Consider the following 27,894-nt stretch of genomic DNA (forward strand, 5'->3'; position numbering starts at 1 on the left):
TTTGCAAAGCCCAAAGTATTGTCACAGTTTCAGCGAAAATAGTGCTGGAGGGGCTGCTCTGAAAGAGGCGTGGAGCCTCGGCATACAAACTTCCCTCTTTTCCTGTGCTCAACTTCAACAGGTTTGGGTTATATCTAGAGCTGAGCTTCAGGAAGTGAGCACGGGCTGGGGGGGGGGGGCAGGGCCAAAGACTAAAGGATTCCTGGAGCAGGCTATCCTGTGAGTGCTGTGGCTCCCTTGGGAGCGCCTGCAGAGCTCCCAGGCCCAGGGCCTGCGGTGATCGCTCAGATCCGGTGGATATCTGCTCCAAGCACCAGGAAATTCTAGGGAGAGACAGACACTGTTAGCTGAGGTGCACCCTGGCTGCTGGATTGGGATTTTAAGAAGGCAGCCTGGCTGGGAAACTGTCTCAATATACAGGTAGAGAGTGATGGATGAAGACACTCCATGTCACCTTCTGGCTCCATGGGTGTGTGCCCACACACATGTCACGTTCACATGCACATAAACAAGCATCCACACACATTCAAACACACAACGTGCAAGCCACACACATATACACATTGAAGAAAAGAAAATTTGGGGGGTCTGCTTAAGATGGGGGCAGGGTAAGGCCAGTCTGCTCGAGAAAGGCAGGAGGCAGTGGGACCCTAGGGCGTCAACAGTGGGTCTGTGCGACAGCGCTGATGACTCGAGCTTCCCTGGTAGGTGTGTTCTTGGCTACCTTGGGGGCCTGTGTGTATTATCCCTGCCTTGCAGTAGCTCACAAGACCTGGTTCCAGTCAAGGCTGAAAAATGATTCTCTGCCCTGAGTGTCCTTCCCTCTGTTTCTAAATGAAGAAATTAAATTATGACCTTGATAACACTCAGGAACAGCGATGCCGGGAGGATGGGGAATGCTGGGAGAGAGGGGGCAGATTCATCTGCTCTGTCACCTGTCGTTTCCCAGTCTCATCATCAGCTGCTCCCTGGTCTAAAGAACCAGGATCGACTGCCACCAGGCATTAGAGAGAGGAACTTGGTGACACAGGACTTTCTCATAAGGGCCACATGTCAGAAAAGCAAGCTGTCCGCAGAGGTGGGAACTCAGGGCCAGGTGAGGGCTTCCCTGTGGGGTTATGGGTTTATTGGGATGTGTAGCTATGGAAAGGCTATGGAGTGCAGACACTGAGCGAGGGAGGGGGCTGACACATACAGTATAGAGGAAGGCTGGTCCCCTGGCTGGGAAGCTGGGTGGAGGAGTTGCTGAGGGTGATCAAGAATGCCAGTAATACGGTGGGGCGGTGGGGGAGGCGGGGGGGGGGGTTGTGGAGATCCCTGGGGAGGAAGGCCGGGATTGCTGGTCTTCAGGGAAGGGACAGAACAAGAAAGGGAGACTGAAACATTTGAGGGAAAGACCCCAGGAGCCCAGGGGCCTGGAAACTCAGAGAAAGGTATGCAAACCTCAGGTGTCACATACCTGTAGGACAGGCTGGGATAGAACTCTGTATGTAAATGTAACAGAATGATGCTGGTACACCATGCTTTAGGTGATAGTTAGCCGTGAAAGACTTCCCAGCTTCCCTTTTGGACTACAAAAGTCATTTCCACCCCTACAAGAGGCTGCATCCCATCTTCTCCTGTAGGCATTTTGGCCATCCACACATGTGGGTGACAAAGTCATTCCCTATGCATGAACATGGTCCCACCTCAGGTCAGACCAAGTCTCCCCCCCCCCCCATTTTCAGCACTTAGACACACCCACCTAAAAAGAACTGTGTGTCTACTTGATGAATCCACGTTTACAGGAACAAGCGACAATCGTGTAAAAGCAAGGCGCCTGCCTTAGACTGTGAACTTCATTTGATGCCCTGGTTTCCTGAGTGCCAGCTCTCTCTGTGTCCTATTGATGTTGTGAGGCTAGGAAGGGCTCGATGCAGGGTATGGCACAGAGGAGGCTTGGCTGCGGCTGCGGGTTACTGTTCTTATGGGACACTTGGTGACCAGAAACCTTGGGGACTTACCTGGTAGGACTGAAACATGAGGTTGTTGAGCTGGACCCCAGCAGGCAAAGGGAGAGGAATGCCTTTACGCAGCCTCTCTATGGTGTGAGACAAGAGAAGAGGAAGTGAAGAAGGGGCCTGCACAGGTTTGCATGCCTGGGAGCAGCAGGGGCCAGCACAGGTTTGCACGCCTGGGAGCAGCAGGGGCCAGCACAGGTTTGCATGCCTGGGAGCAGCAGGGGCCAGCACAGGTTTGCAAGCCTGGGAGCAGCAGGGCCCAGCACAGGTTTGCATGCCTGGGAGCAGCAGGGGCCAGCACAGGTTTGCATGCCTGGGAGCAGCAGGGGCCTGCACAGGTTTGCACGCCTGGGAGCAGCAGGGGCCAGCATAGGTTTGCACGCTTGGGAGCAGCAGGGGCCAGCACAGGTTTGCATGCCTGGGAGCAGCAGGGGCCAGCATAGGTTTGCATGCCTGGGAGCAGCAGGGGTCAGCACAGGTTTGCACGCCTGGGAGCAGCAGGGGCCAGCACAGGTTTGCATGCCTGGAAGCAAGGCTGCCCTGGTGTCTGTGCCCAGCTCCTTTGTCGTCCATCAGCCCGCAAGCCCACATGCAGGACCTATATGGGCCTCTCCCCAATGACTTCCCTTTTCGAGGGTACACACCATTGCTCTATACCACACCTGAGTGAAAACAGGGGCTACATAGACAGAGCATGGACCTGGGGTTGGGGGGTATCTGTACACAGAGCCCCTCTATGTTGCAGATGAAGCTGAGGATGGACAACCCCCGCACTCCATAAACTGGGGTGGAACTGAGGCATGCAAGCACAAGGGGATAGTTTAGTAACCTGGGGTAGCTTGGGTCAGCCCTGAGGAATTCATCATAGACCCATCTTTCCCATGAAGACGAACCCGGGTAAGTCAGTTTAGGGGCTACTGATGTGATCCCTACATGGGGATAGATGTTAGTTTTACACCACCTTGAAAAAGTCACTCAAGAACCACCTACCTCACAGGCAGAAATGATGTAAGGAATGGGAGTAGAGGAGGAGCCCAGGGTCAGATGTCATTTGAGGTCATTTGAGGGCCACATCCTCTGCCCTCTAACCTGGGCCAGGAACCAGGAACTGCAGGCAGGCAACCCCGCCCTTCTGACCAGGATTGAAAACCATTGGTTTCTTCAAAGCTCCTTACCATTGATCTTGGGCAGCACCATTATGGGCACGAGGTAGTTTATGGCAGCCTGTAGCAACTCCACCTTCAAATGGGAAGGGCGGGTGGGGCTACATCATCAGGGCAACCACCCTTCATCACACCTCCTTTCCCTGCCGCCCAGCTCTCCACAGCCTCCCAGCCTGGAGAAGCACCCAGAGTGGGCACAAGATGCAGAAGACACGGGGAAATGGGGCAGCTGGCAAGGTCACAGGGACACAGAAGGTTGGGAGACTATGAAAGGGGGCTTTTCAGGGCTCCTCCACAGTGGCCAACAAAAGCCTTGCTAATAAGAAGACATGGGGCATGCCTGTGATTCAGAGGCTGAGGCAGGAGGATCATGAGTTTGAGATCAGCACAGACTCCTGCGACCTTGAGTCCTGGCTCAAAACCAACCAACTAACCAACAAGCCAGGTATGGCAGCACACACCTTTAATGGCAGCACTCAAGAGCCACAGACAGGTGGAAGGTGGATCTTTAAGAGCCTGGTCTACATAGTGAGTTCCAGTCCAAGGTGACAAGGGTAAAACCCTGCTTCAAAAAACAAAAAGCAAAGAAGGAGGAAGGAAGGAAGAAAGGGAGGGAGGGAAGGAGGAAGGGAGGGAGAAAGGAAGGAAGGCCCTTATTTTAAAATGTGTGGTTTTGGGGCAGTAATAGGCCTCATGCAGCCTTCCCATGGGGTGGAGGAAAGGCAATAACATGGGATAAAAGCAAAATCTGAGAAACAAGAGTCTTCCACGAGTCAATTTAACACAAACAATAAACTCATGGAACTACTGAGTCCAACAGCAGGCAACTCACTTGGGGGATGTGGTGCTACTTTGATACCAAGAAATAGCAGGGAGCCATTAAATGGTGTTGTAGGAATGTTACCATCAGCACAGGGATGGGCCAATGTGTGAAGCGGAAGGAGGCTCTGGGAGCCAAGGAAGTCTAAATTTTAATTAAAGAGGCACACTGAAAAGCCAGAAAGGATGGAGAATATATTGTTTTCAAGACAGGGATTCTCTGTGTAGCCTTGGGTGTCCTGGAACTAGCTCTGTAGACCAGGCTGGCCTTTAACTCACAGAGATCTGCCTGCCTCTGTTTTGAAAGGGCTGGGATTAAAGGCGTGTGCCACCACCGCCCAGCTGGAAGGCTATATTCTAAATCATGAACTGAGTGGTAGGAATACACATAAGCATTTCACTACTTGGAGTTGCAAAAGTGTGGGTTCCAGGTGCTTAGTGCTGCATGTGTGTTGTTTTGATGATGATAAATAAATAAATAAATAAATAAATAAATAAATAAATAAATAACCTGAACCTATTATCAGGATGTCTGCCTGGAGCAATGACCCTGCTCATAAATGTGATGCTTTTGTTTCTGGGTAATCGTGCTGGCTCCCCAGGCTGTGCTCCCTGGGGCACCTCGGTGCGGTGCCCTCCTAGCTCTTCATCTGGGAAAGTGCATTTTTATTTCCTGCAGGAGCAGAATTTAGTTACTAGCTGGAGCCAGCCTCCTCAGGGGAAGCCCCAGGAGGGGCAAGCTGGCCTTCTGTTTGCTATTATCCCAGATGGAGTTTCAGCAGAGTTGGGGATGGCAGGCTGGGACATTGCAATTCTGGAGCCGGAGGAGGCTCCAAGGCCCTCAGTAGGAAAGGCAGGCTCTCTGCAAAGCAATGGGAAGCAGGGTTCTGCTGGTACTCTAGGAGCCTCGGCCTCGATGGCTGTGCACTGGGTGGAGGTCTATGGGCAGGACTGAGGGAAAAGGGGCAGCCACGTGGCCAGACCTCTTCTGGGTCATTTACTCACTCAGCCACAACCTGGATGCCACCACGATGCCTTCCTTCCCACAAACATCTCCCATCAATTCCACCCTCCTTTCTCTATTCTTGGCTTCACACCCATGCGGTCACACCCTTGTGTCCTGTGGCCGTTCCTTTCGTCTAACCGGTTACAGGGCCATAAGAGTGGCATTAACCACAGCTCCCGGTTCCCTGAAAGGACAGGCTCACTGGGGCTGTTCACTGCCCTTGAACTTTATCTTCTCTCCTCCGCTTTACCTAGAAGGCCCTGAGTGATCCAGCCTTAGCTTGCTTCACTGGCCACATCTCTTAAGTCCTCTAAGCATCATAGAGGACATAAGTTCCTAGTTCCTTCCATTCCCCACACATGCCAAGATGGTCCTGTCACTTATGCTCTTGCTGATGCTGGCTCATTCTCACAGCCACATATCACCTCCTCCGTTTAGCCTCCTTGATCCCACTTTTCTGCCTCTTTCTTTGAGACATGATCTCTCTCTATGTAGCATTGGCTGGCCTAAAACTTACTATGTAGACCAGGCTGGTCTCAAACTCACAGGGATCTGCCTGGCTCTGCTTCTCAAGGGCTGGGGTGAACGCACTCAGCTTGATCTCATCCTCTAATATCCAGAAACTGGGGCTCAGTAAAGTAATGAGTTTGTCCATCCAACAAACACACCAAGCAGTTCTTTTGTGTGCATTTTGTCCCAGTGGAATCCCAGCACCCAAGCTCGGGTGAGGAAGGGGTGAGTTCCGGCAAGGCAGGTGACTGGCCTGAGGCCTCATAGTCTATAAGTGCAGGGACCAGGGTTCAGGTTGCCTGCCCACAGAGCAAGCTATGTGCAGGGTGGGTGGGCCGGGCTTCCTCAGCAGGGCTCAAACTTACCTCAAAGAAGCCAAAATCAGAGTGCTTCAGTTCCAATGTCAGCCTGCATGGTGGGGGGGGAGGTTGGGGGGGTTGGAGGGGTTGGGGGGGTTGGGGGGAAGAGATGAGGCCGTCTGGCATCCTGAGTGGCCGGGAACACACCCACGGCACCACCCAGGCTTCTGAGCCAGTGTGCTTTCTCAGCATGTCCCAGGCTCTTCCTTGGGGAGAGTCACATGTCCCCAGAATGGTTAGTGTTTCTGCCCAGTGGAAGCCGGTCCCAAGGCTTCTAGAAGAGCAAGTGAGTATCTCTCTCCTGCTGTCTAGGATGCTGCTTGTGGGGACAGCCTGCAGGTAATGAAGCCAACCCCGGGGACAGTAAAACCGAGAGACAGAGTGACTCTGGCTGGCTCCCAACGACATCACAGGGGCACCTGGCTCTGCTCAGCCTGGAAGCCTCAGGCTTGTCGGTCACCTGGACCCATGGCCTACTCACTAGTCCAGGCCATTTTGGGTAAACTGGGACATGTGGTCACATATGTATGAACCTGGGTGAGTCACTTGCCTCTGAACAGCAGTTTGGTTTCTTGCTTTCTTTGGCAGTGCTGGGGAGAAAACCCAGGGCCCTACACATGCCAGGCAAGTGCTTCCCTACCAAGTCATATTCTCAATTGTCTTCAGCTTTGCTTTGGGACAGGGTCTCACTACGTTACCCAGGCAGGGTTCTAGTTCTCCAAGTCACCGCCACCTCTGGCTTTGAGCACACCATCAGAGTCTTGGTCAGGCAGACCAAGGCCAGGACTGGGTGCTGAGTGTGTGGAGAGGCCACTACTCCCCTGCGGACCCAGGAATGGATGGGCACCCACCTCCTCCTGTCCCCACAGGCTTACTTTTCTAGCTTCATCTCTCCAACGAGTCTGTTTGCTTCAGCGTCCAGTTCCAAAGAGGCGTTTGTGTTCTGTGAAGCAAGTGATCCAGGTAACTGGTCTGACCCCTGACAGGGGAAGGAGAGGCCAGCAGAGCGGCCATACCTCTGGGTCGTACCCACAGAGCCCGGGAAGCAGGGAGAAAGGCTTTGGCCCTGTGGTTCTGAGAGTCCTGGACTGTCAGCCTGGGGTGGGGAGGAGACAAAGGCTGGAAATCTCAGCTGGCCTGTCATCACCATAGCTACCTACAGCTTCACTCGAAAGCTACTAAACTAAGGAAGAGAAGCCCCACCTCAGCTTGTGGCCTGCCTATGGCCTTAGGTAACTGAATCAGAACCCATTTCATCTCTCGAGTGGGCTTCAGTTTGAATGGGGCAGACTGGCCACAGGTTTCTAGCGCGCCCTGCTGGGAGGCTGTAGACCCCTGTAGGTGCTCCACAGGCCACTGGTGTCCACTGTTAGGGGAGATGCTGGACACATGCAAGGACCACCAGCCGTTTATGTAGCAACAGGGTGGACCAGACAATGAGTACACATCAGCAGTGGATGAAAATTTGAGCACATTAAGGAGTAAGTGAATGCACAGGTGAAGGAACACTCAAAAATATGCATGGATGAGTAAGTGATGAATGAAGGGCCCAGTGAACACAGGTTTAAGCAAATGAATCGGTGAATAATTGAATAAGCGATGGGTGTAGGGGCCAGAAAAGGGACAGCATATTTCACATGAGAATGAGTAATCGACTTAATTAAAAATTGGACAAATAGGTAAATGGATGGTTGACAAACCACACACACGCATATCTGAATCACCAAAGACAGGCAGCTGGGAACTGTTTCATGCCACGAAGGAATGAATTACTGAATGAGTGAAAGGATGAGGGAGTGATAGCTACACATAAATAAGCAAAGGCACAGGACAGCTGGTGATAAGTGCCTGTAGGAGTGTGAGCAGGTGAGCCGGGTGTCTCTAGGCTCAGGCTGTGGAGTCGCAGAATTTGGGCTTGAATCTGGGTCCCCACCCAGCTTACCATGCGAAGCAGGAAAAGAGGGACCAGGGAGGCGTTGGGGAGCACGGCAAAGGCCTGGGTCTCCATGGCAGGGTCCAGCAAGAGGCCTGAGGGCTGTATGCTCAGTTGTGGAGGCAAAGAGGCTGAGATGAGGAGCTGCACCTCTGTGCTGGGAAACTTCATGGCCACCTGCAGTTCCCAGTACAAGTGACAAATGACAGAAGAGGTCCTTTTTATAGAAAGTTTCTGAGACCCATGCAAGTCTTCCACCCTCCCCGCAGGCAATCCAGCTGAGGTAAGAGCAACAACTACAGGGCCAATGTCCAAGACAAATCTGGGCATTTCTATCAGTCATACCTCCCCAGCCACCACCTCCTCGACAACAGTTCTAGACACTATTGTAGATGGAATGCTTGTGTTCCTTTTCCACAATTCACATTAGCTCTAAGAGATGGGCCTCTATGGACTCCAGGTTGAATGAGACCATGAGTGTAGGGCTCTGAGCTGAGCGCTCCTCCCCTCAGAAGAGGGGATGCCAGCGCTTTCCTCTCCCTCCCCTTGGACTTCTGGCTTGCAGACTGTCCTCCCAGAGCTCCAGTCTTGGTCTTCCAGTGCACAGAAGTCTGAGAAATACATTTCTGGCTTAAACCATTCAGCCTGCAACAGGAACCCGCCTGTCCACCCTGTCTAGAGCCTCATCTAACCTCATCTACCCACTGATGTCACCATCACAGTCTGCATGCATGGTTTGTCCATTTAACTGCCTTGTACCTGAATGGAACACTCCTGCCTTCACAGGTCTGAGAGATGCAGGAAGGAGAAGACTGAAGGAATCAGAAAGGGGAGAGGAAGGTGGCGGGGAAGGGGAGGCAGAGGAGACAGAGGTGTGGGGATGGCAGGTAGGCAGTGTGTTCTGGTCCCCAGCTCAGCAGGGATTCGATGGATGCATTGGTGGGACACCTGGGCTATCCCTGGCCAGGCTTTGCTGAGACACCTGCGTTCTCTCCTGATGTTTATGGGCCAGAAGGGGGCTCTCATCCTATCAAGACGGTCCAGTCCTCCCTGGCCCTCTGGTGACCTAGCTGAGTGAGGAGACAAGGCTTTCTTTCCTACCTTAGGCAGGAAGATCCCAAGGAACTCAGTGTTCAGGCGGAATTTGGAATCTGTTGGCAACTGCGGCAAGGAGAGGAAAGGACATTAGGGGATTGCCAAAGCTGAGAACAGGTGTATGCCAGGCCAGGCGTGAGAATCAGTGCACACAGGGACCACTGTGGCAATACCAGCTGACACTACAACTTGGTTAGTTATTGGCTAGGAAGGGTGGGTGTGGCCAGTGACACCATCTGCTGCCACACCAAGGACAGAGTGCCTGCTTCATTCAGCCTGCCTCCATGCTACCCCTCCGATCACAGCAGTCTGACCTCCCCACTGAACACACACTGTGATGACCCACCCCTGCCACCTTTGACCCTTGAGGTCCACCAGCCATGGGGACCAGTCTTGCTGTGAGTAAGCAGCCTGGCTCCTCTGGGTGGTTTGTGTTTTCTTCCATAGTGGGTAGCGGGCATTCTGCATGTCTTCCTACACAGAGAGGAGAACCCTAGGTTTTGGAGGAGTGCTGTAAAAGGGACCCGGGGTGTAGGTGGCCAGGCTGGGATGGCTATACCTGCCATGCTGTAGAGAAGGGGATTACTTCATTATGTACAGACAGGGAAACTGAGGTCCAGAGTGAGTCCAGCCATGAGTATGTGGTGAGAGCCAATGATGGTAAGTCAGGGGTGGGAATAACATTGTGCTGTGTGTGTGTGTGTGTGTGTGTGGGTTGAGGGGGGTCACTGCCTCTCACTGAGCCTGGGGTCCCAGCCTCTCACACTGTTGTTTCAGTTAATACAATGGCCTCTGGGGAGGACACTAGTGTCAGTGGCTTACAGATGAGTCTGAGGTACAAGGATACATAAGTGACCTAGAGTGCCTCAGTTGAAAAGGAGTGGGACCAACACTTGAACCCGGGGCTCCCTGCCTCCTGATCCTCACAGCACTTTGAACTCCGCCCCTGTGGACAAAGCCTTCCACTTAGGTATGCTGGATGTGGGGTCCATTGCTCTTCTGCGCTTAGTCAGCCACACTCACCATATGGTCCCTCAGGGTTATCTTCAAGATCCCACACTCATGATATGCAAATCCTGCGCTGTTAAAGAAGTAGTCGGAGATGCCCAGGTGCACCATGTGGTCATTGTTGGAAAAAAAATTCATTGCTGGTGGGGTAATAGGAAGTGGGATGCGGTGTCCCTGACAGAAAAATTCCCCCTGGATGGAAAGAACAGAGCAGGTCTGGGTGTCCTAAAATCGCAGGTGAGCATCTCTAGTTCAGTAAAAGGTGGGAGAGAACCAGCTGGGCATGAGCAGGAGCTGCTGGTGGCAGCGTGGGGCACCTGGGAGCACTTTCTAGCATCCTAGGGCACAAGAAGGTCACACAGCCGGTAAGTGGCAGAGGCGTCCAGCTAACACCTCTTCCCACTGCGCCATTCCCTCTTGCCAGTCAGCTCAGCAGCAGCAAAAGAACAGTGGCCTACAGATTGCCTCCTCTGTCCCATTAGCGGAATCAGGAAGGCTGAAGGCAGGGAGGGCTTTTGGTAAGTGCTACATGCGGCTAGGAGGACACATGCTCCTTGTGTCTCTACAAAGCACTTTGACAATGTGCAAAGAAAGCAGACTGTTCACTTAGGAAGAAAAATAATGTCTAGCTCAGGAAAGCAAATTAAGGTATATGGTAGAATGCCACTTATGTAAAACTTAAAGAGCACAGAAAGTCTAAAGTGTGCACGAACAAAAGACAAGCATTGTAGCCAGTGTGGTGCCTGGTGCAGACAGGAGGGCAGTGGGGGACATTCCCTGATATTCCCTGAACGTTTGGTGTCATGCATCCAGGTGGGCCAGTGCCACTGCGTTATAGCCCAGCCCCATTTTCTGAACCTTTGACTCATGCTGTCCTTTAATGTCCATATTGCCCACACGGTGAAACGCTATATAGTTCCTTTTTCCCTTTGCTTTTCCTTGTGCCTTCCTCCCTCCCTCCCTCCGTCCCTCCCTCCCTCCTTCTCTTCCTTCCTTCCTTCCTTCCTTCTTGGCTAGCACAACACATGCTGTGTAAACCAGACTGAACTCACAAAGATCCTCCTGCCTCTGCCTTCTAAGTTCTGGGATTAGAGGCATGCACCACTACATTCAGCTAACCAGGTAGTTCTTAAAGATAGTGGACACTAGCTTCAATACACAACCTTAGGAGAGAAATACAAGCAGGACAGCACCAAGCCCCATGCAAAACAGGTCATCAACCAAGAGCAGATGTGTGTATTTGAATATGTGTATATGTGTATACGTATGTAAGTGTTTATGTGTGTGCATGTGTATGTATGTGTGCATGTATGTATGCCATACGTATGTATGTGCCTGTGGTGCACTATGTGTATTCATGCATGTGTGTCCATATGTATGTGTGCACTATTATGTGTATGTGGATGATGGGAGATGTTATTCTGTAAATATATTTCTCTTATTGGTTAATGAATAAAGCACTGTTGGCCTATAGGGAAGAAAGACAGGCAGGACTAGGAGACAAGGAGGATTCTGAGAGATGTAGGAGAAAGGAGTCGAAATGTAAGATGCAAGAGGAGTAAGAGGTCCAGACCCTCTCTTCAGTAAGATGGAAACACTTAGATTGATAGAAATGAGTTAACATTTAAGACAGAGCTAGCCAATAAGAAACGCTAGTAACAGGCCAACAGTTTCATAACTAATACAGTGTCTCTGTATGTTATTTTGGGGCTGATGCAGCTCTGAGACCAGGCTGGCGGGAAAGTGCTCGTAACATGTGGGTGTCTGGAGCATTCAGTCTTGCCCAGCACCTCTAGAGAGTAATCATGGGAGGACAGAGAGCTGTCAGGGTGATACCTGCGGACACAGCTGCCTGCTCTTCCTGGATCACTGTGCAGCGTCACCTGCCCCAAGTTCCTTGCTTTTCCATCCTCCAGTCTGCCCCTGGCTAACCTCCCATCACCTCTCCCCAGGTCCTAGCCCATAAATGTCCCCAAGCTCATCCTTGGGGAGAACTAGAGACTCATACTTAGCCATCATATGAATAACCCTTGTCCTTTTAGTACCAGTATGCCACACAGTGAATAAAATGGGTCTGGTTCAGTACCAACTGCAGCTCTGGTTAGCTGCATGGGACACCTGAGAAAAGTTCAGCTGTCCCAGGTGGTCTGCTGTTCATTAAAGGACAAAGCCACCAGTGAAAGGCCACAGGAGACATTTGGCCGGGAAGGGGAGAGGGGGGCAGTGCTTGGGAGCTGTCTACATTGTATTCCTCTGGCTCAGTGATGGATCCAGTGCTTACAGGAGTATTGTGAAGTGTGTGTGTGTGTGTGTGTGTGTGTGTGTGTGTGTGTGTGTGTGTGTGCTGTCTCTGTCTCTCTTGGTGTCTCTCTCTGTCTGTTCCCCCATCGGGTTCTCTCTGTGTATGTTGTATTGCTGTAGAGAAGGACTGGAGTGTCTCCATCAGTCTTATTGATGGTGCTTATTTCTGAATGGTAAGCTTTAGGCCAGTAGTTCTCAATCTGTGAGCCTCCAGCCCTATAGGGATCGCATATGAGATATCCCACAAATCAGATGTTTACATTATGATTCATAACAATAGCAAATTTACAGTTATGAAGTGGCTATGAAATAATTGTATGGATGGGAGTCACCACAACATGAAGACCTGTATTAAAGGGTCACAGCATTGGAAAGTTGAGAAATGCTGAATTAGGTGATGCCACTCATTTCTTACCCTCTGTTGCCTTGCCTACCTTTCCTTTCTTCCTTCCTCCCATCCAACAAGTTTCCTGAGCACCCATCCTGCACCAAACGTATTTCCAGGTGCTACATGTACAGTAGCGAACGAAGCAGCCCCTGCCCCCCTCTCCACAGTATATGTGTGGGGTAATTAGTACCGCTGAGATAAAGGCAGTGTCGGGATACAGTGATGGGGCCTACTTCTGCATGACTGGTTGGGGAAAGCATCCCTGGGAGGACACCCCCGGGAGCCTATTTGATCAAGAACTGGAGGGAAGCTTGGAGAGCCGTGCACCTATCTGCTGCAGAGAGCCCTGGGCAGAGGGGAGAGCGAGAGCAAAGGCCCTGGGCAGGGGGAGGCACGGGCACTTTCTGGAATGTTGGTGGCCATCATGGCTGGAGCTGGGGATGCAGGGGAGTGTGGAATGGGGTAAAACACATAGGAAGAACTCAGTTTCCAGGGTTACAGGGTGAACATTCGAGCAGGCGCCCATCTCTGTGGAAGCCTCACCTTTAGCTGCCCCTTCAGGAACTCAGATGTGGTTGTCACGACCAGCAAACTGTAGTCAATCGCGGCCGCTTCATCCACTCTAGCTATCACTAGACAAAAAGAAGATGGGTTGTGAGCACGTTCCAATGGCAGTAGCCTGTATGGCCACAAGGGCAACTGTGGTCTCTTTCCATCACCCCACAGGAACTCCCCGTGATTCCCATAAAAGAAATGAAGTCTGTCAATGGAGAATGGGCTGCAGCACCTAGTGAGCCAATGCTAGGTTCTGAGTTCAGTGCCCAGACTCATGCACACATGAACACACAAACACACACACACACACTCTCTCTCTCACACACAGATAGCAATGGCTCAGTGAGGGAACAGCATGCTTGTAATCCCATTATGTGGGAGGCAGAGGCAGGAGTTTGAAGCCAGCCAGATTGTTGATGAGAGTTTGAGGCTAGCCTGGGCTGCAGGAGAGAGAGAGAGAGAGAGAGAGAGAGAGAGAGAGAGAGAGAGAGAGAGAGAGAGAGAGAGAGAGAGAGAGAGCTGTTCTTTCATCCTGCACTGGATCACTCATTATGGACCTGTGATGCTGTAGTCCACATGGGGTCAGACCCAGCTTCCAGTGGATATGAGTAAGACACATCATAGAAATGTCTGAAAATTTCCAAAGAATAACATTTTATTCTTACACTGTGATCTGGACTCTTCGTGTCTGCCCCTCTCTCAGTCTTAGTTTCTGCAGAAGTGAAGTGAGGAGGCTGGGGCAGGGGGATGCCCGCCAGCAGCAGCTTCTGCTCACTGCCCATTTGCTATGTATAAAGGTATTGTTCCCTTTTCAGGGTATGGGAACTGAGGTTTAGATAGAAGTGGGCAGTCTCTCATCTCAGGTTGTGCGTGTCGGTGGCCTCAGAGAGCCAGAGTGAGGGGGTGCTGGGGTGTTGGAGTGCCAGGGTGCAAGGGTACTAGGGTGCCAGGGACAATGGAGCGCTGGGGTGCCAGGGTGTTTGCCTTCTACCTGACTGGGGGAAGGAGTTGCCTTCTACTTCACTTCTGGATGTACAAGGAACTGGCCCAGTGCTAGCTGTGGAGGACCGCAGCTTGTCTGCCCCTCTCCATCAGACTCAGAGCTGCTCCATCCACTCTGCCTCCCTTCCGGCCCCCAATAGCCCCCATCCACCCTCTGCCCACTCCCAGCCCTCACCTGGAAGAGTCTGGACATAAGGATGCAGCTTGGTGGTCACAGAGTTTGTCACGATCTTGCAGACCTAGGGGCAACCAAAGAAATGCCAGTGAGCTTCACAGGTGGAAAGGGCCTTCCATAAGTGACAGTCCAGACACCTTCCTTTCTCTGTGGCTATAGCAAAATACCAGAGACCAAGCAGTTTACAGAGAACACAGGTTTGTTTAGCTCACGGCTCCTTCAAGTCCACCACAAGTGGGCAGCATCTGCTAAGAGGCTTCCAGACTGTAACATGGTAGAGAATGGAGCTTGGCAAGATAGAGGCATGTGCTAGCTTAAGGTCCCCCTACCTCTATCTATAAAGCCACCAAGGCCATCATGGGGGCTCATTTAACCTTATTGTAGCCCACAGGCTATACCTCTAAACACCATTAACAGATTAATTTGGTAATTGTCTAACAGGTGAACTCTGTGGAGACAAATCCAGATCACAGCCCTCGCTTTCTCTTCTTTTAGTGTCTTCTTAAAAATCATGCAGCTAATCAAGTTTCCTTTTTGCCTTTGCTACTGGAAGTTCACAAGCAGTTAACTGTGTAAGACTACATTGCCTGAATATATGCTTCCTGTGTCTTTCCTGCATGTAAAACCTTCCTAGAGCTGGGGTGAGAAACCTACTCAATTAAACAAACTATAGCAGGAAATTTCTCCAATCTTGGGAGAGAAGTGACATTTAAGTACACTAGATATTTGGAACCCTGTGTAGACCCTACTGGAAGGGTCATATTGTAACTAAAGCCAAGAAGCCGGAACAAAGAAAGAACCCTGGAGGCTGCAGGAGAGAAGGCACTTACTAAGGCAAAATTACCAGAGCAAAGGCACACCTGACCGCAGAAGCCCCTAAGGCAAGGAGAGTGGTGATGCATTTTCCACCCGGAAACAAAGAACTCCCAGCCAAGACCTCTACCTGGCAAAGCTAACCTGGGACAGCAAAAAGGGAAATAAAGACCTTCTACATGTCCACAAACAAAGCCACTCTCCCTACTAAATCGTGCTGGGCGGGGATGGGGTGGACTGACACAGTAGAGACACATAGGAGCCCAAGAGCTTGGGCAAGGACACATCTCTCGTGTTCTCTTTAGGAGAATAATCAGTGAGAGGATAGAAAGACTCAGCCTTGGCTCAGTAAACTAGAAGCTCTTCAAGAAAAAGAAGTTAGTGTGTGGGGGGCGATGGTGGCATATTCCTTTAGTCCCAGCACTCGGCAGGCAGAGGCAGGAGGATCTCTGTGTGTTTGAGGCCAGTCGGGTCTACAAAGCTACCCATAGAAACCCTGTGTCGAAAAACAAAACAAACAAACAAACAAAAAAAAAACAAAACAAAACAAAAAAAAAGCAAATAAATGATGAAAAGAACTTAGTGTGTACCTCTTGGGGACAACCCCAAATGTGGGGTTCAATGGTAAAAATGCTTGCCTCTAAAGAGTGAGGGCCTGAGTTCTTGGGATTGCGCTAAGCTATGTCTGCCTTCAGCAACAGGGACACCCTGCCATCTGCACCCTCACCATCACCCTGCTCAAAACTCCACAGGGGTCCCTCTTAGTGGCAGCAAGAAATCACACAGATGCAGTATCTTCCTCATCTTCCTTGGGGTAGTGAGTTCTAGGACAGCACCAGGCAGGGGAGGGGAGCGGAGAGGAGAGGATAGGAGGGGAGGGTGGCTGGGGGAAACAGCAGAGGCTGGCTGTTCCTCTGTGAAGGAGCTGGGGTGACATACACAGAAGCTGCTAGGCAGTTACAGGAAGGCTTGCTGGGTAGGGACTGCCCTTCTTCCCAGCACTGTCTGTGGGACTCTCTATGAAGCACCCTGCTGGGCTCTGGATGCTGAGGGGTAGGGATGAAGACCAAGGTGCCCAGCGAGGTCAAGGTGTCACTCTGAGGCCCCTGTTCTGCTACCTCTGAAGCCCTCCTACCTTTGAATAAATGATGTTTCTCAGGGAAGCCTCGATATTCTTGTGGAATAGCTGGATCAGCCACCTGGAGGTTGACATGTGGGGACATACAAGGGACTTTTAGATGTGCCTGGGAACCCTGGCAGCTAGCCCTGGGTCATGTAGCCTTCATTAGACATTTCTCCCCATTTCTAGAAATCTGTCTACCAGACTATTTTCTTAATAGCTACAGACAACTGTCCCATCCCATATCCAGCTCTGCAGGCCTTCCCTCTCTGTAAACCGGCGGCATTGGCTTGCCTTGTTCCCTGGTAATCTCTGCTTCCTCTCACCCAGTTCTCACCCAGCTTACACATGTGTTCCCCCCTGTCCAAAAACCCTCCCACCAACTTCTGCCTACTCACTCTTTTCATCTCAGTTCAAATGTCATTTCCTCCTGCCCCCAGACGGGGCCAGGTCCTCCAGGTCTAAGTGTCTGGGGCATTCTGTACCTTTTCTAAATCTAGGCTCTTATTGCCCTACTGTGAGCCCTTCACTGATGTAATAACACTACTAAGGTGCCCCCCCAAACCTGTGATGGACCTGGTGCTTTAAGAGAACAGGATGGGCTGCCCGAGGGCCTAGGGTCAGACAACCTGTCTTGATTGCTCCATGGTGGTCATGAGACCTCTTTCTGAGTTCCCTGGGCAGATGGCATGAGAGCATGGGTGTGCTGAGCTGTGCCGGCTACATAGCAAGGCTCTGGTTGATGCCAGTAGTCGTGAGATTTTATTAATGCCTGCCATGGTCTGTTCAGGCCTCTGGTGCAGAGCCAGTCTCATAGGTGATTGAATATAGGCAGGAATATGCCAGTACTGAGCTGCGCCTTGAGACTGTGTCTGCTCTCCCTACCCTCCCCCCCCCCACCGTACCCCCAGGCTCTGAAAAGATCTGTAGGTCTGTGTGGTGGTGAGTCTACTTTCTGGGGAAGGGAGTTTGGGGGGACAGTCTCCTCTTGGGACTGCAGCCCAAGGAGACCTACCCCAGCATGCTGCCTGAGATTTGGACATGGACACTGTCAATGTGACTGCTGCAGGTGGAACACTCAACAGCGATGTGGCCTGAGGGGTTCCTGAACAGCTTCAGGTCAGCGGAGATGGAGACACCTTGGATACGTAGGCTAAACTTGCCACCGGCTTTTCTGAAAGGGAGACAAAGAGAAGTGACCCGGATCAAATCCTTCCCTCATACAGAAGTACCTCAGGTTCCCTGTTGGCCCCACTCCAGGGATGGGGGTGTGTCAGAGAGGAGAGGCAGCTGTGCAAACCTCACAACACTGGATGTCAGGGTCCTAGCCTGATATCCCAATCTGTTTTCAGCTGGTACTCTGCCTACCTGCCCCTCCCCCAGCCCTTACTGTGTGGCTTTGAGCATGTTTCTTAACCTCTCTCTGAGCTTCTGTTTCTTCACCCAGACCTTGTACTAGCAGCTGAACATGGGGGTGTAAATCTCACTTTGGTAACTAAAAGTCTGGCTGTTAGGTGTCATGACTTTAAGCAATTACTGGCCTAGTAATTGATTAATGAACTTAGTTAATCACTGCCCTTGTAGGAGGGAAGTGACAGGGGACAAGAATATCTTGGTCAGCTCTGCCTTTTGTACTTTTTCTATCACTAAGACTATGCTCCGGGCAGCACACAGGACCTCAGAGAAGGAGCCACACCTCTCAGCTGGGCCTAGCTGATATACAGATACAGACAATGCACCATGGTTTCAGTTTCAAGCCACTGAGATTGGGATGTTTGGTATGCAGCAGCAGTAGTTGGCTAATACAGGAAGAAACCAAAAGTCCTACTTAGCTTTCCCTTCTGAGCCACACACACTGACTCAGTCTTGCCACATCCTGCACGGGGATGTGAACCAACTCAGTTATTCATGCAGGGCTCCATCGAGTGTTTTTAAGTGACACCCCACTAGGGACCCTGTGGTGGCACATCTATAGACAAGGCAGAAGTAGACATTGCTAGCACCCTGGCTCTGATGCCCCCAAGTGCCACCAGTCTACCCAGCAACCCCTGCACTCACAAGAGGTTCTTCTTTGATGTCCATTTTCCAATGATCTCGATGCTGGCATCCTTGATGGACAGCTGGAGACTATCAACGGGCTGCAGATTGATCTGGGGATTAGGAATATAAAATCCAACCACAGCCATACTGCAGAGGAAAAAGTTCCAGTCAGTGTTCTGGGCCTGGAGAGCTTTGTAAGTCCCTTCACTCACATGCCACCCTGGATGTGTCATTTGCTGTCTCCGTGTCTAAGGCTCCTTGGGTTCACAATGGACACATCTTGAAGGATGAGTGACGGTCAACAAAGATGGCAGACTTGACTGCAGGCTCTGTGTAGGGTGGAATGTGTCTGCCTGTTTTCACTGTTGGAATGTGAAATCTGCCGCTGTGACACATACTAAGATGTCTGCTGTATGGACGGGGCATAAAAGTCTGTAGGAAACACTTGGGGTTTTCTGTTCAGCAGCCTCACCCCCTTTCTTGGGACAGCAGACCCGCAAGTGTACTTTAGGGAGCCATCTTACCCATTCCATGCTAGGAACCCACCTGTCTTTGGGGGGGGGGACTTAAGCTTTTTCTGCTCCTCTAGCACAGTGATTGGCTCAGGGGCATGCACATTATTTAAACTTGGCTAATCAGAGTGGACCTCAGAGCTTTGGTTTGTGTCACAAGGAGAAGGCTTCTTCCTGGAGTAGAGTGGAAGGGATTGTGCTCTTAGAATTACCTGGTGGCTCTCTGTCTCTGGAGGATTGAAAGGACCTGACACTGAGAGGTGCCAAGACAGATCAATGGTCCAGTGACACATGAGCCTGGCTCAAGCGGGCCTTGGGCTGAACTACCCAGTTTTGTGAGGTAATAGATTCCAGCCCAGGCCATTTTTCTGTCCCTGGAATACATGTGTGTAGCACAGGGGTTTGAATTTCATGATGTCTCCTGTGGGAGTGGAGGGTGCTGAAAAGATAATTTTGGCAGCTTCATCCAGGCTCAGCTTGAGGTGCCATATCCCCTTGGGCTGGTGTGCATGCTGGGTTTGGGGTGTTGAAGACTGTGAGCTGAGAACTTGCTGACCCATATCTGGAGGACTAAGCCTCATCAAGCCTCACCTGTAGAATTTATAGTAATTTCTTCCCAGGTGCTTCACCTTAAAGACTCCAGAGAAATCGGGAACTTTGATACCTTCTAGGTCCTTCTGCAACACTGCCACACCCTCCTGGCAAGCTAGAAGACAGAACAGAGACATGCTCAGAGTTCAGCTGACAGCAGGCCTAGAGGCTCTAGACCCCTGGGCCTGACCTCATTGATGATAGTGGGAAGAGCAGGGTGGAGCAGGGTCTCATGCTACTTCAATATCACTCAGGCAAAGACAGAATGGTAGCCATGTCCCAACACTGCACTGGGAACCCTGAAACAGTCATTCACATGCAGTGAGCCATCCTTCTTTTGATTTTTTCCAACCATTTGAACCTCCAAGGTGCTAGGTACCTGTAATCTTAGCACCAGGGACGTGGAAACAGGAGAGCTTGTATTTAGGGCCATACAGGAAGACCCTATCTCTAAAATACAAAGCAACTGCCTGCAGAGATGGCTCAGCAGTTAAAGTGTGCCACATAGGATAAGGACCAGAGTTCAAGTTCTCAGAACCCACTTAAAGGCTGGATAGTGTGATGACTTGTCTGTGACTCTAGTGCTCAGGAGGTGGGGACAGCGGTCCCAGAGCAAGCTGGCTGGCTAGAACAGCTGTGTCAATGAGCTCTGGATTGAAGATTTGCATCAACATGTAAAATGGAGAGTGATCAAGAAAGACACCCAGTGTCAACTTCTGGTATCCACACCACACATGGACACCCTCACTCATACACAACCATGTGCACCCATACACACAAGTGAACATGAAGAATCACACACACACACACACACACACACACACACACAGTGCATGAGGGACAACACCTGAAGTTTTCCTTGGTTCCCAGATAAACCCACACTTGTGTGTTCACCCTCATGATCATGTACACATACACACACTCTCAAACAAAAACCTTACTAGCTCACAGGTCATACAGAAATATACGGCAAGCCACATTGAGTCTATGGGCTATAGTTTGTGAAGCTAGCCACCTTCACAGTTTTGGATGTGTCACTCGAAGCACCCATTTGTCTTTGTAATCAGGCATCTATTCACAATGACTCTCATTGATGCCACTCTCCTTGGCTAAATGAAAGTCCCCAGAAGTTGGTGGCAATGTCAGTTTTTATGTATTAATGCATCTCTGGTATTTACCGTGGTGCCTGGCACTTACTATTTGTTGAGTAAATAAATGAATGCCCCAAAGGCAGGAATTCTGCCACCAGTGATGAGGTGGCTAACAACATCAAGGATCCAATTAACAGGCAAACATATTGCCTGGAGGGAAGAGGAGGGAGGCAGAGAGGTGAGCTGAATAAGCTTCCTGTTTTCCAGGAACCACCCAGGACTTAGTCATAACCAGCAATAGCAACAATAAAGTGCATGGCATCTTCCTATCCAGCAGGCTCTGCTTGCTGCAAGCTGAGCAATCCTAGGAAGAGGATCCTCTCACCCCCTCCCATCCCCCACAAGAGGAATCAGGCTGGGGAAGGCCAGTGCTTTGCTCCAGAGCCCACAGCTGAGGTAGCTAGAGGCATGGGAATGCAGGCCTCTTGTTCTCTGAGCTCAGGCCCCAGAGTCAGCCTTTGGGTGTGTGGCAAGGGGAGGAAGGCACAAACATAAGAAGGCTTGCTGCTTTTTCAAAACCTCATTCCAGTTGCCACATGGTACACCAGCAGAAGACAGCTGTGGCAGCGTGAGGACTTCTGCTGAGCCTCTGCTCCCCCGAAGCTGTCACACACATGCATTCCTGTTTGGACTTGTACACATACACACACACACACACACACACACACACACACCAGCTTTGGGTTTAAACATAACCCTCGAAACTCAATTGGGGGGGTCTGTCTGCATCCCTGAGATTCTGAACCGTCCTGCCTAGTCTGGAACTGAGTTCTGGAGTAGGAAAGCAAATCCCCCTGGGGCCTGTGCACACTGGTTTTGAAGTCCTGTCCTCATTTAGTCTGGTTACAGCAGTTCCTTTCTCTGTCACCGGGGGGCAGCACCAAGAAGTTCTATGGAGGGCCTCAGCGAGGACCTGAGCTCAACAGCAGGTGCACGCTTCCCGGAGCCTCTGCACTACTCCGGTGTGCTCATCTGCGGGACTGGACAGGAGTGGTGTGTTCCACCCAGTCTTTCAGTGGAAGAAACCGGACCCGGTGGGTCTGTGAGGCGCCTGGCAGCGAAGCAGGTGAGTATTACCTGCCTGGGACTGGGGGAGTAGTCTGGGGTGTCTTTCTCTGGGTCTGTCAGCCAGTTTGGGTATCTCACTGGAGAGCCCCTCACCTAGCCTGCTCAACCTCACCGGGCAAGGCAGACGTCAGGCTTCGGAAAGAAAGGGCCTAGAAATTTGCGCCAGGGAACAGTGTACAGGGAGGAGACCATGAGGACCTTCAGGGCCTGGGGACATTTGGAATATTTTAGAACAGTAGTCCAGTCCTGGCTCTGCCTCTTCCCAGCCTTATGAGATTATGCCTTAGTTTCTTTCCTCTGTCAAACAGTGGAGAGGAGTCTCAGATTTAAAGGGTTGTGCACCCTAAGTGCTCATGAGTGCCCCTCAGGATAAAGGAGAAAGGGAGAAAGGCATCCAATTACCGAAGTCCAGACCCTTCTGGGAGATTATGGCCACGAAACCAGGGTTGATGGCCTCTGTCAGAGCTGTGCCCATGATGGCCAGCAGCGCCAGGGTTGACCATTTCCGCACGTTGTCAGGGCCCCTTGCCATGTCCTCCAGGGCAGCCCAGACCTCAAAGCCTCGGAGGGGAACCTGAGACCTATAAGGAAGCCGCCTGGGAAAGGGCAGAACAGTAGTAGAAAGAGGAAGGAGGAAGGCACCCGTGGGGGCGGGAGGGGGAGGGCAGCTGCGGTTCCCCATCAACGTTGGGGACCAGTCCAGGGGCTGCCCCAGTGGAGCTTGGAGGTCTGTGCGAGCAAGGGCATGTGCGCATGTGCCGTGCGCGCGCATGCATGCACGCGCGAGCCTGTTAAGGCCTGTGGCTCTGGGGCTGATCCCTCTTCCTAGGCACCCCATCCCTTTCCCGAGTCATTTAATGCTTTCTTCGAAGCTGGGTGGTGACCACATCTAGATTCACTGTATCTATTTGCTAATCCTTTGGTATTTCCCTAGTAAGATGTTTAAGAAAACAGGACCTTTGGAGCTTAATTCCCCCCTCCCCACCCCCGGGAAGCCTGGGGGATTTTTAAGTGCTCTAATTCTGGAGTTTCGTCCTTTGCATCTCTGCTACTCTCTAAGGTTGATATTAGGAAGGTCTCAGGGCCTCTCTGAGCTTCTCCAAGCCTCGGCTTCCTCTTCTATAGAGTAGGGAGACTATCACGTTTCCCCTAACTTAATGTGAGAATGCAATGGCCTGACAGCAGGGAAAGTAGACACAGCATGCCTTGGGGGAAAGAGAATCGGGATGGCAATTTTAGCCAGACCTTCAGAAATAAGCACGATAATAAGTTACATGGACTCTTCTCCAAGAAGCAAGACCAAACATATTTTAATTTTCTCCTGTCCTTTTTTTTTTTTCCTGGCAAGTGTACGTAGTTGGTCCTGCCTGTTTGTTTTTTCTGCCAGAAATGGGATCACACTGGGTAGCCCTGTAAAGTACATTTTTTTTTTCTGAATTAATAAGCAGCAGACATTCTCGCTCAGCATTCAATATTCCATCGTTTCCTCAGCCCAGTTTTCTTAACCAAGTATCAGTTTTCACACATTTCACCCCTCCATCTGACAGAAGAAGACTTGAGGCTTCCGAGGGGACATCGGGCTACTCTTAGAGCCAAGATAGTTCAAACACCATCGGAATCGGAACCGGGAGAGCCTGGCCGGAAGGGAGAGGTGGGGACTATGCCACATGTGGGCGTGACCCCATTAGGGGGCCCTAGTCTCCATGGTGACCAGAGGCAGCTGGGCTTCGGAGACTTATGGAAGTCTAAGGAAGCCTGGGTCCTTTTGAGGTTTCCTTTTTCTCTCATCACTTGTTTCTAATTGGGGGTCCCCCCTCCTGCTGTCTGTCTGCCCCAGCTGGAGTCCTCCCGCCCTTCATAGGAAGAAACACGGAGCTGTGTACACAGCCTGACAGATGTTTCACAGGGATCCTTGCCAAGGCTCAAGGAGGCTTGCTACCTCTATGCGAAGATACCAAGTCAGATGATGGTCACTGTCTTTTGGGAGGAGGTGAGGGAGAGTTTTCAGGAAATCTCGACCCTGGGTTTTTCCCCTTTGCACCTCATCCAGAACCTTCCTTTTATACCCACAGGCATCGGGGACCATGACTTGTCATAAAATGCCATATTTAGAAAATAATCTTGGACACTCTCACATACAGACATACACCCAGGAAAAACACCTGTGCACATAAAGTAAAAATAAATACATCTTTAAAATAAAATCAGATGTAGAGTGGTGCAGGAGCACACACAGAACAGATGTCCCAGGTTTATGAAATCTTGACATTGTGCATATACCGTGGTGTCATTTCTTCATTTCTATGGACTTCTTGTCTTCTTAAGTTACTATTATTATTATTATTATTATGGTGATGTATATGTCCCCCCCCCTGTGTGTGTGTGTGTGTGTGTGTGTGTGTGTGTCTCCTGTGTGCACTGGCCTGCATCCACATGTACACATGGGTGTAGGTGGCTTCAGAGGCCAGAAGAGGGTGCCAGATCCCTGAGCTGGAATTACGGACAGTTGTAATATGTCTGCAGTGGGTCCTGGGAACTGAATCCAGGTTCTCTGGGTAAGCTATAATACAGTCTTTAACCACAGAGCCCTCTCCAGTCTGGATTTCTATTCTGCTCAGACCGTGCATTCGCTTCATCACCACCCCACGCCCTATTCTGCCATCCTGACTCAACATGGCTTAACTGATGAGCAGAACCTGTGGACACCGGAGGACTTCATGGAGACTGTCAAGAATGGGCTTGTCCAGAGGCCCATTCTGGGCAAGTTTTGCTCTTGGTCCTTACTTTGTTGAAAGGTAAACTAGGGTGAGAGCCATGCAGACCTGGGTGCCTGGATTCTGCCTTGTCATCTCCTGCAAGAGTCTGGCTAAACTTCCAGCGTCTTCTGAAGTTGTGTTTCCTCATTTATGGATGAGAGACAGTGCCTGTCCAGGGAGAGTGCTGACAATAAAGTGAGCGTCAGGTGTGAGCAGATTCGCACACACAGCTGCTAGCTTAGCCATGATTTGGCTTTGCTCTCTGCTGGCTGGGGAGGCCCAGACTCTCACTATGACAGCTCACTTGGACTCCACTGCAGACCTGTGGGACATCTAGCTTCTGGGTTTGCCCTGAGTGAGTGCACACAGAGGACTCCACGGCTTTTGTGGCCTTTGGTGAGCCTTCCACTCACCCACTCCCATGGTCGTCTGCAGGCCTCAGCAGCAGCAGTTAAGAATGGGGGTAGAGCCTCATGGTCCCAAGTTCTGGACCCACTGCTTGTCATGTGACTTAATTTTGCTGATCTTGAATTTCTCCTTCGTTACAATACTCCATGCTTAGATACCATGTCTCTCATTAGCCCCAAACAGTCAACTTTCCCATGAGGCCATCTTATGGCCAATGAGACCCTACAGGCCTCTCCTCTGCCTTAGCTCTCATTCTCAGGCTTTCCCCACCCTCTTCTCCCTCTGGGATTCCCCTCCTCTGCTGGGCGCCTGGCTTCCAGTGTATGCTGAGACACTCCCTGTCCCTGGAGGATGTGGAGGTATGCACTGCAGATGTGAGGGCGCAGGGCAGACAGGCTCCTGTGGAGACCTGGGCTAAAAGAACAGGACCCAAGGGGCATCAGACTCTTTACTCTTGACAGTGATCAGAGAGGGCCTCACCTACTTTGTTATGTCGCCGAGTCGAGTCTTTCCTAGATTCCGAGGGGCCCTTCGAGTTACTTGGTACTAGAGGGCACCAGCCTCCAAGGGGCAGAGGTAGGTCAGTGTCTTAGTTTACTTTCTATTGCTGTGATAAACACCACAACTGCAAGCAACTTGAGGAAGGAAGGGTGTATTTCAGCTTACATCTGTAGTCCATCATGAAGGAAAATCAGGACAGGAATGCAAAGTAGGAATCCAAGCAGACCATGGAGGAGTGCTGCTTATTGGCTTGCTCTCCATGGATTTCTCAGCTTGCTTTCCTATACCACCCAGGACCACCAGCCTATGGTGGAACTCTACCCAGTGTTCTGAGCCCTCCCACCTCTATCACTAAGAAAAAGCTATTAAAACTTGCCTACAGGCAATTTGATGGGGGCATTTTCTCAACTGAAGTTCCTCTTCCCAGATAACTCTAGTATCTGGTTGATTAAAAACAAAAACTAACCAGGACAGACAGATAGCTCCCATTGCCATCATCACCATCGCCACTATCATCACCATCATCATCACTACCATCATCACCATCATTACCATCATCATCGTCACCATTATCATCACCATCATCACCACTATCATTACCATCATCACCATTACCATCACCATCATCACCACCATCACCATCATCACTGTTGCAGTGTTAGCTTGGCCATAGTGCTCAGGGGGGAAACAAAGGAGGAACCCAGGGCAGGACTTGTAGCCTGTGAGGTATACATGGAGGATGTGTATGGAGACAGCCACTCTCTCCCAGCTGCCTTCAGACTTCCAGGAGGTGAGGGGAGCCAGGTCTTGGGGGTTTTAGGGCTAGGAAAGGAGGTAACTTCTGAGGCAATAGCAGAAGCAGTCTCCCAAAGAGTCATAGGTGGTGAGAATGAACAAGGTCCAAGCAGCTTCCATGAGAGGGTGGGCAATGGGTCCCCCTCCCGCTGGTCTCAAGGCCTCGCTGTCCCATGCTGGAATTCTGGCTCTCCTGGCAGGCCTTGCTTCAACCAAGCCAGGGAGCAGTGCCAGGAAGAGACTAGCCTACAGTTAGTTGCCAAATGTCCAAGGGTCCCCACTCTTGATAGGGGAGCTGTCACACATAGCCTGTTGGGAAATTTGCTTGTGCTCAGCTGAGGAAGAGAAGGGCTGTCCTGAAGCCAGCTTTTCCTGCCAAGCTCAGCTACAGGCTTCACTCTGCCCTTTGTGGTACGAGGGAGCAAAGCAGGGCAGGAGGAAGGAAAGGACAGAGCCTATTCATGAGCACAAGCTTGCCTCCACTGGCTCAGTATACCTGGATGTCTCAGTTCCCTTCTGGGTTCCAAGGCCTTAACCATAAGAAGAGCCACCATCATCTTGGAAGGGTTGAATCTGTTCAAAAAACCAAACCAAACAAATAAACACAAACTCTCCAAGGCCCTGACTGACACTCTCTTCTAATTGTCCTTTAACTTCCAAAGCTGATGGGTAGGGGGGCTTCACAGATAAGAAAATTGAGGCTTGGAGAAGTAAAGTGACTCAGGACTCCACAGCTGAGAGGCAGCAAAGAGCTACTGAGGGAAGGAGAGGCTTCATGGCTCCCAGGAGGCCCCACAGGAACACAGAAGAGAGTGGAAGGCAGTTAGTTGCCAAATGTCTGAGGGCCTCTCATACCTACAGTCCACAGTCAAAATGGGAAAGTCAGGAATGACCATGGGACACCAAGACTCCCAGTGTCACATGAAAGGCATTTGTAGGTAGTGACAAAAAGCCAGCGTTTCCATTTCAAGTTTGTATGGCCCAGAAATACCCCAGAGGCCTGTTCTTTCAAATTTCTAAAATCTTGCCCTTCCTTCTACCCTTCTTTCCAGGACTCCTACACATGCTTCAAGGCCCAGGGTCACCTTCTGTGTGAAGCCCTCCAGGTACTCTTGGCTCCCTCTAGACCCTGTCTCCATTGCTGTTGCCCTGCCTGACAGGTGTCGGTTTACTGGGCTCAAATGATTGAAAACAGCTTCACAGCTAGTGTGGGCATCTGAGTTGCTTACTCACTGTGTGAGCTCGGAAGAGTGGAATTGACCTTGTGTGGTCAGGGTTAGGTTAAATGAGCTACTATATTCTAAATACAAAATAGATGCTTAGTGGTGGCAGTGGTTGATAATTTAGAACTAGGAAGGGAAGTTGAAAAAAAAAAAAGGCTTCAGAGAAGTTGAAGCAATTCCCAGCAATGAGGATGGTTAGAATGAGATGGTCTCAGCGCCAAGATGGGGCCTGGAGGAGGGAGAGAGAATTAGACATTGCAGTAGATAAGCAATATAGTAGATGGAGATCTGAATATGATAGAAACAGGGAAGGAGGTACTTCCCTCTAGAGCAGTGGTTTCTCAACCTGTAGGTCATGACCCCCTTGGGGTTGAATATCTGAGTATTACATTATGATTAATAACAATAGCCAAACTACGGTTTGAAGTAGCAATGAAATAATTTTATGGCTGGGTCACCACAGCATGAGGAACTGTATTAAAGGAAACAGCATTATGAAGGCTGAGAACCTTCATTAAGAGTGAGAAACAGAGCTGACTCAGGAGGCAGAGGCAGGAAGATCTCTGGGCTTTCCAGACCAGCCTGGTCTATATAGATAGTTT

General features: G+C 50.8%; 2 protein-coding genes across 2 annotated transcripts in view; one reads left to right on the forward strand and one right to left on the reverse strand.

Moving 5' to 3' along the window:
• Nucleotides 1–246: 246 nt before the first annotated feature.
• On the reverse strand, nucleotides 247–22,419 carry LOC127224560 (bactericidal permeability-increasing protein). Its single transcript, XM_051187605.1, has 15 exons — nucleotides 22,012–22,419; nucleotides 19,391–19,505; nucleotides 18,306–18,434; nucleotides 17,263–17,421; nucleotides 16,263–16,326; nucleotides 14,315–14,378; nucleotides 13,126–13,214; nucleotides 9,909–10,085; nucleotides 8,892–8,951; nucleotides 7,791–7,967; nucleotides 6,733–6,800; nucleotides 5,864–5,906; nucleotides 3,176–3,239; nucleotides 2,004–2,080; nucleotides 247–323 (listed from the first exon to the last, which is right to left on the reverse strand). The coding sequence occupies exons 1-15, from the start codon at nucleotides 22,379–22,381 to the stop codon at nucleotides 285–287; spliced, it is 1,695 nt and encodes a 564-aa protein (XP_051043562.1). The 5' UTR covers nucleotides 22,382–22,419; the 3' UTR covers nucleotides 247–284.
• The window catches only part of Kiaa1755 (KIAA1755 ortholog), a 58,286-nt gene continuing 51,791 nt past the window's right edge, over nucleotides 21,400–27,894 (forward strand). Inside the window, exon 1 of the mRNA XM_051187634.1 lies at nucleotides 21,400–21,607. Within this exon, the coding sequence (XP_051043591.1) occupies nucleotides 21,434–21,607 (174 nt within the window). The 5' untranslated portion in view covers nucleotides 21,400–21,433. The remainder of the gene's footprint in view (nucleotides 21,608–27,894) is intronic.

The sequence above is a fragment of the Phodopus roborovskii genome, unplaced genomic scaffold (assembly GCF_943737965.1).
Source record: "Phodopus roborovskii unplaced genomic scaffold, PHOROB, whole genome shotgun sequence".
In the NCBI taxonomy this organism is placed as follows: Eukaryota; Metazoa; Chordata; class Mammalia; order Rodentia; family Cricetidae; genus Phodopus; species Phodopus roborovskii.

Excerpts from the sequence above, each read along its gene's own strand:
- LOC127224560 (XM_051187605.1), bottom strand. The coding sequence starts at position 22,381 with ATGCGCGCGCACGGCACATGCGCACATGCCCTTGCTCGCACAGACCTC. Across the intron at positions 16,327-17,262 it reads ATCTCAGGCAGCATGCTGGG|GTGGCTGATCCAGCTATTCC; the intron begins GTAGGTCTCCTT and ends GTCAACCTCCAG. Across the intron at positions 2,081-3,175 it reads GGTGCTGCCCAAGATCAATG|AGAGGCTGCGTAAAGGCATT; the intron begins GTAAGGAGCTTT and ends CTCACACCATAG.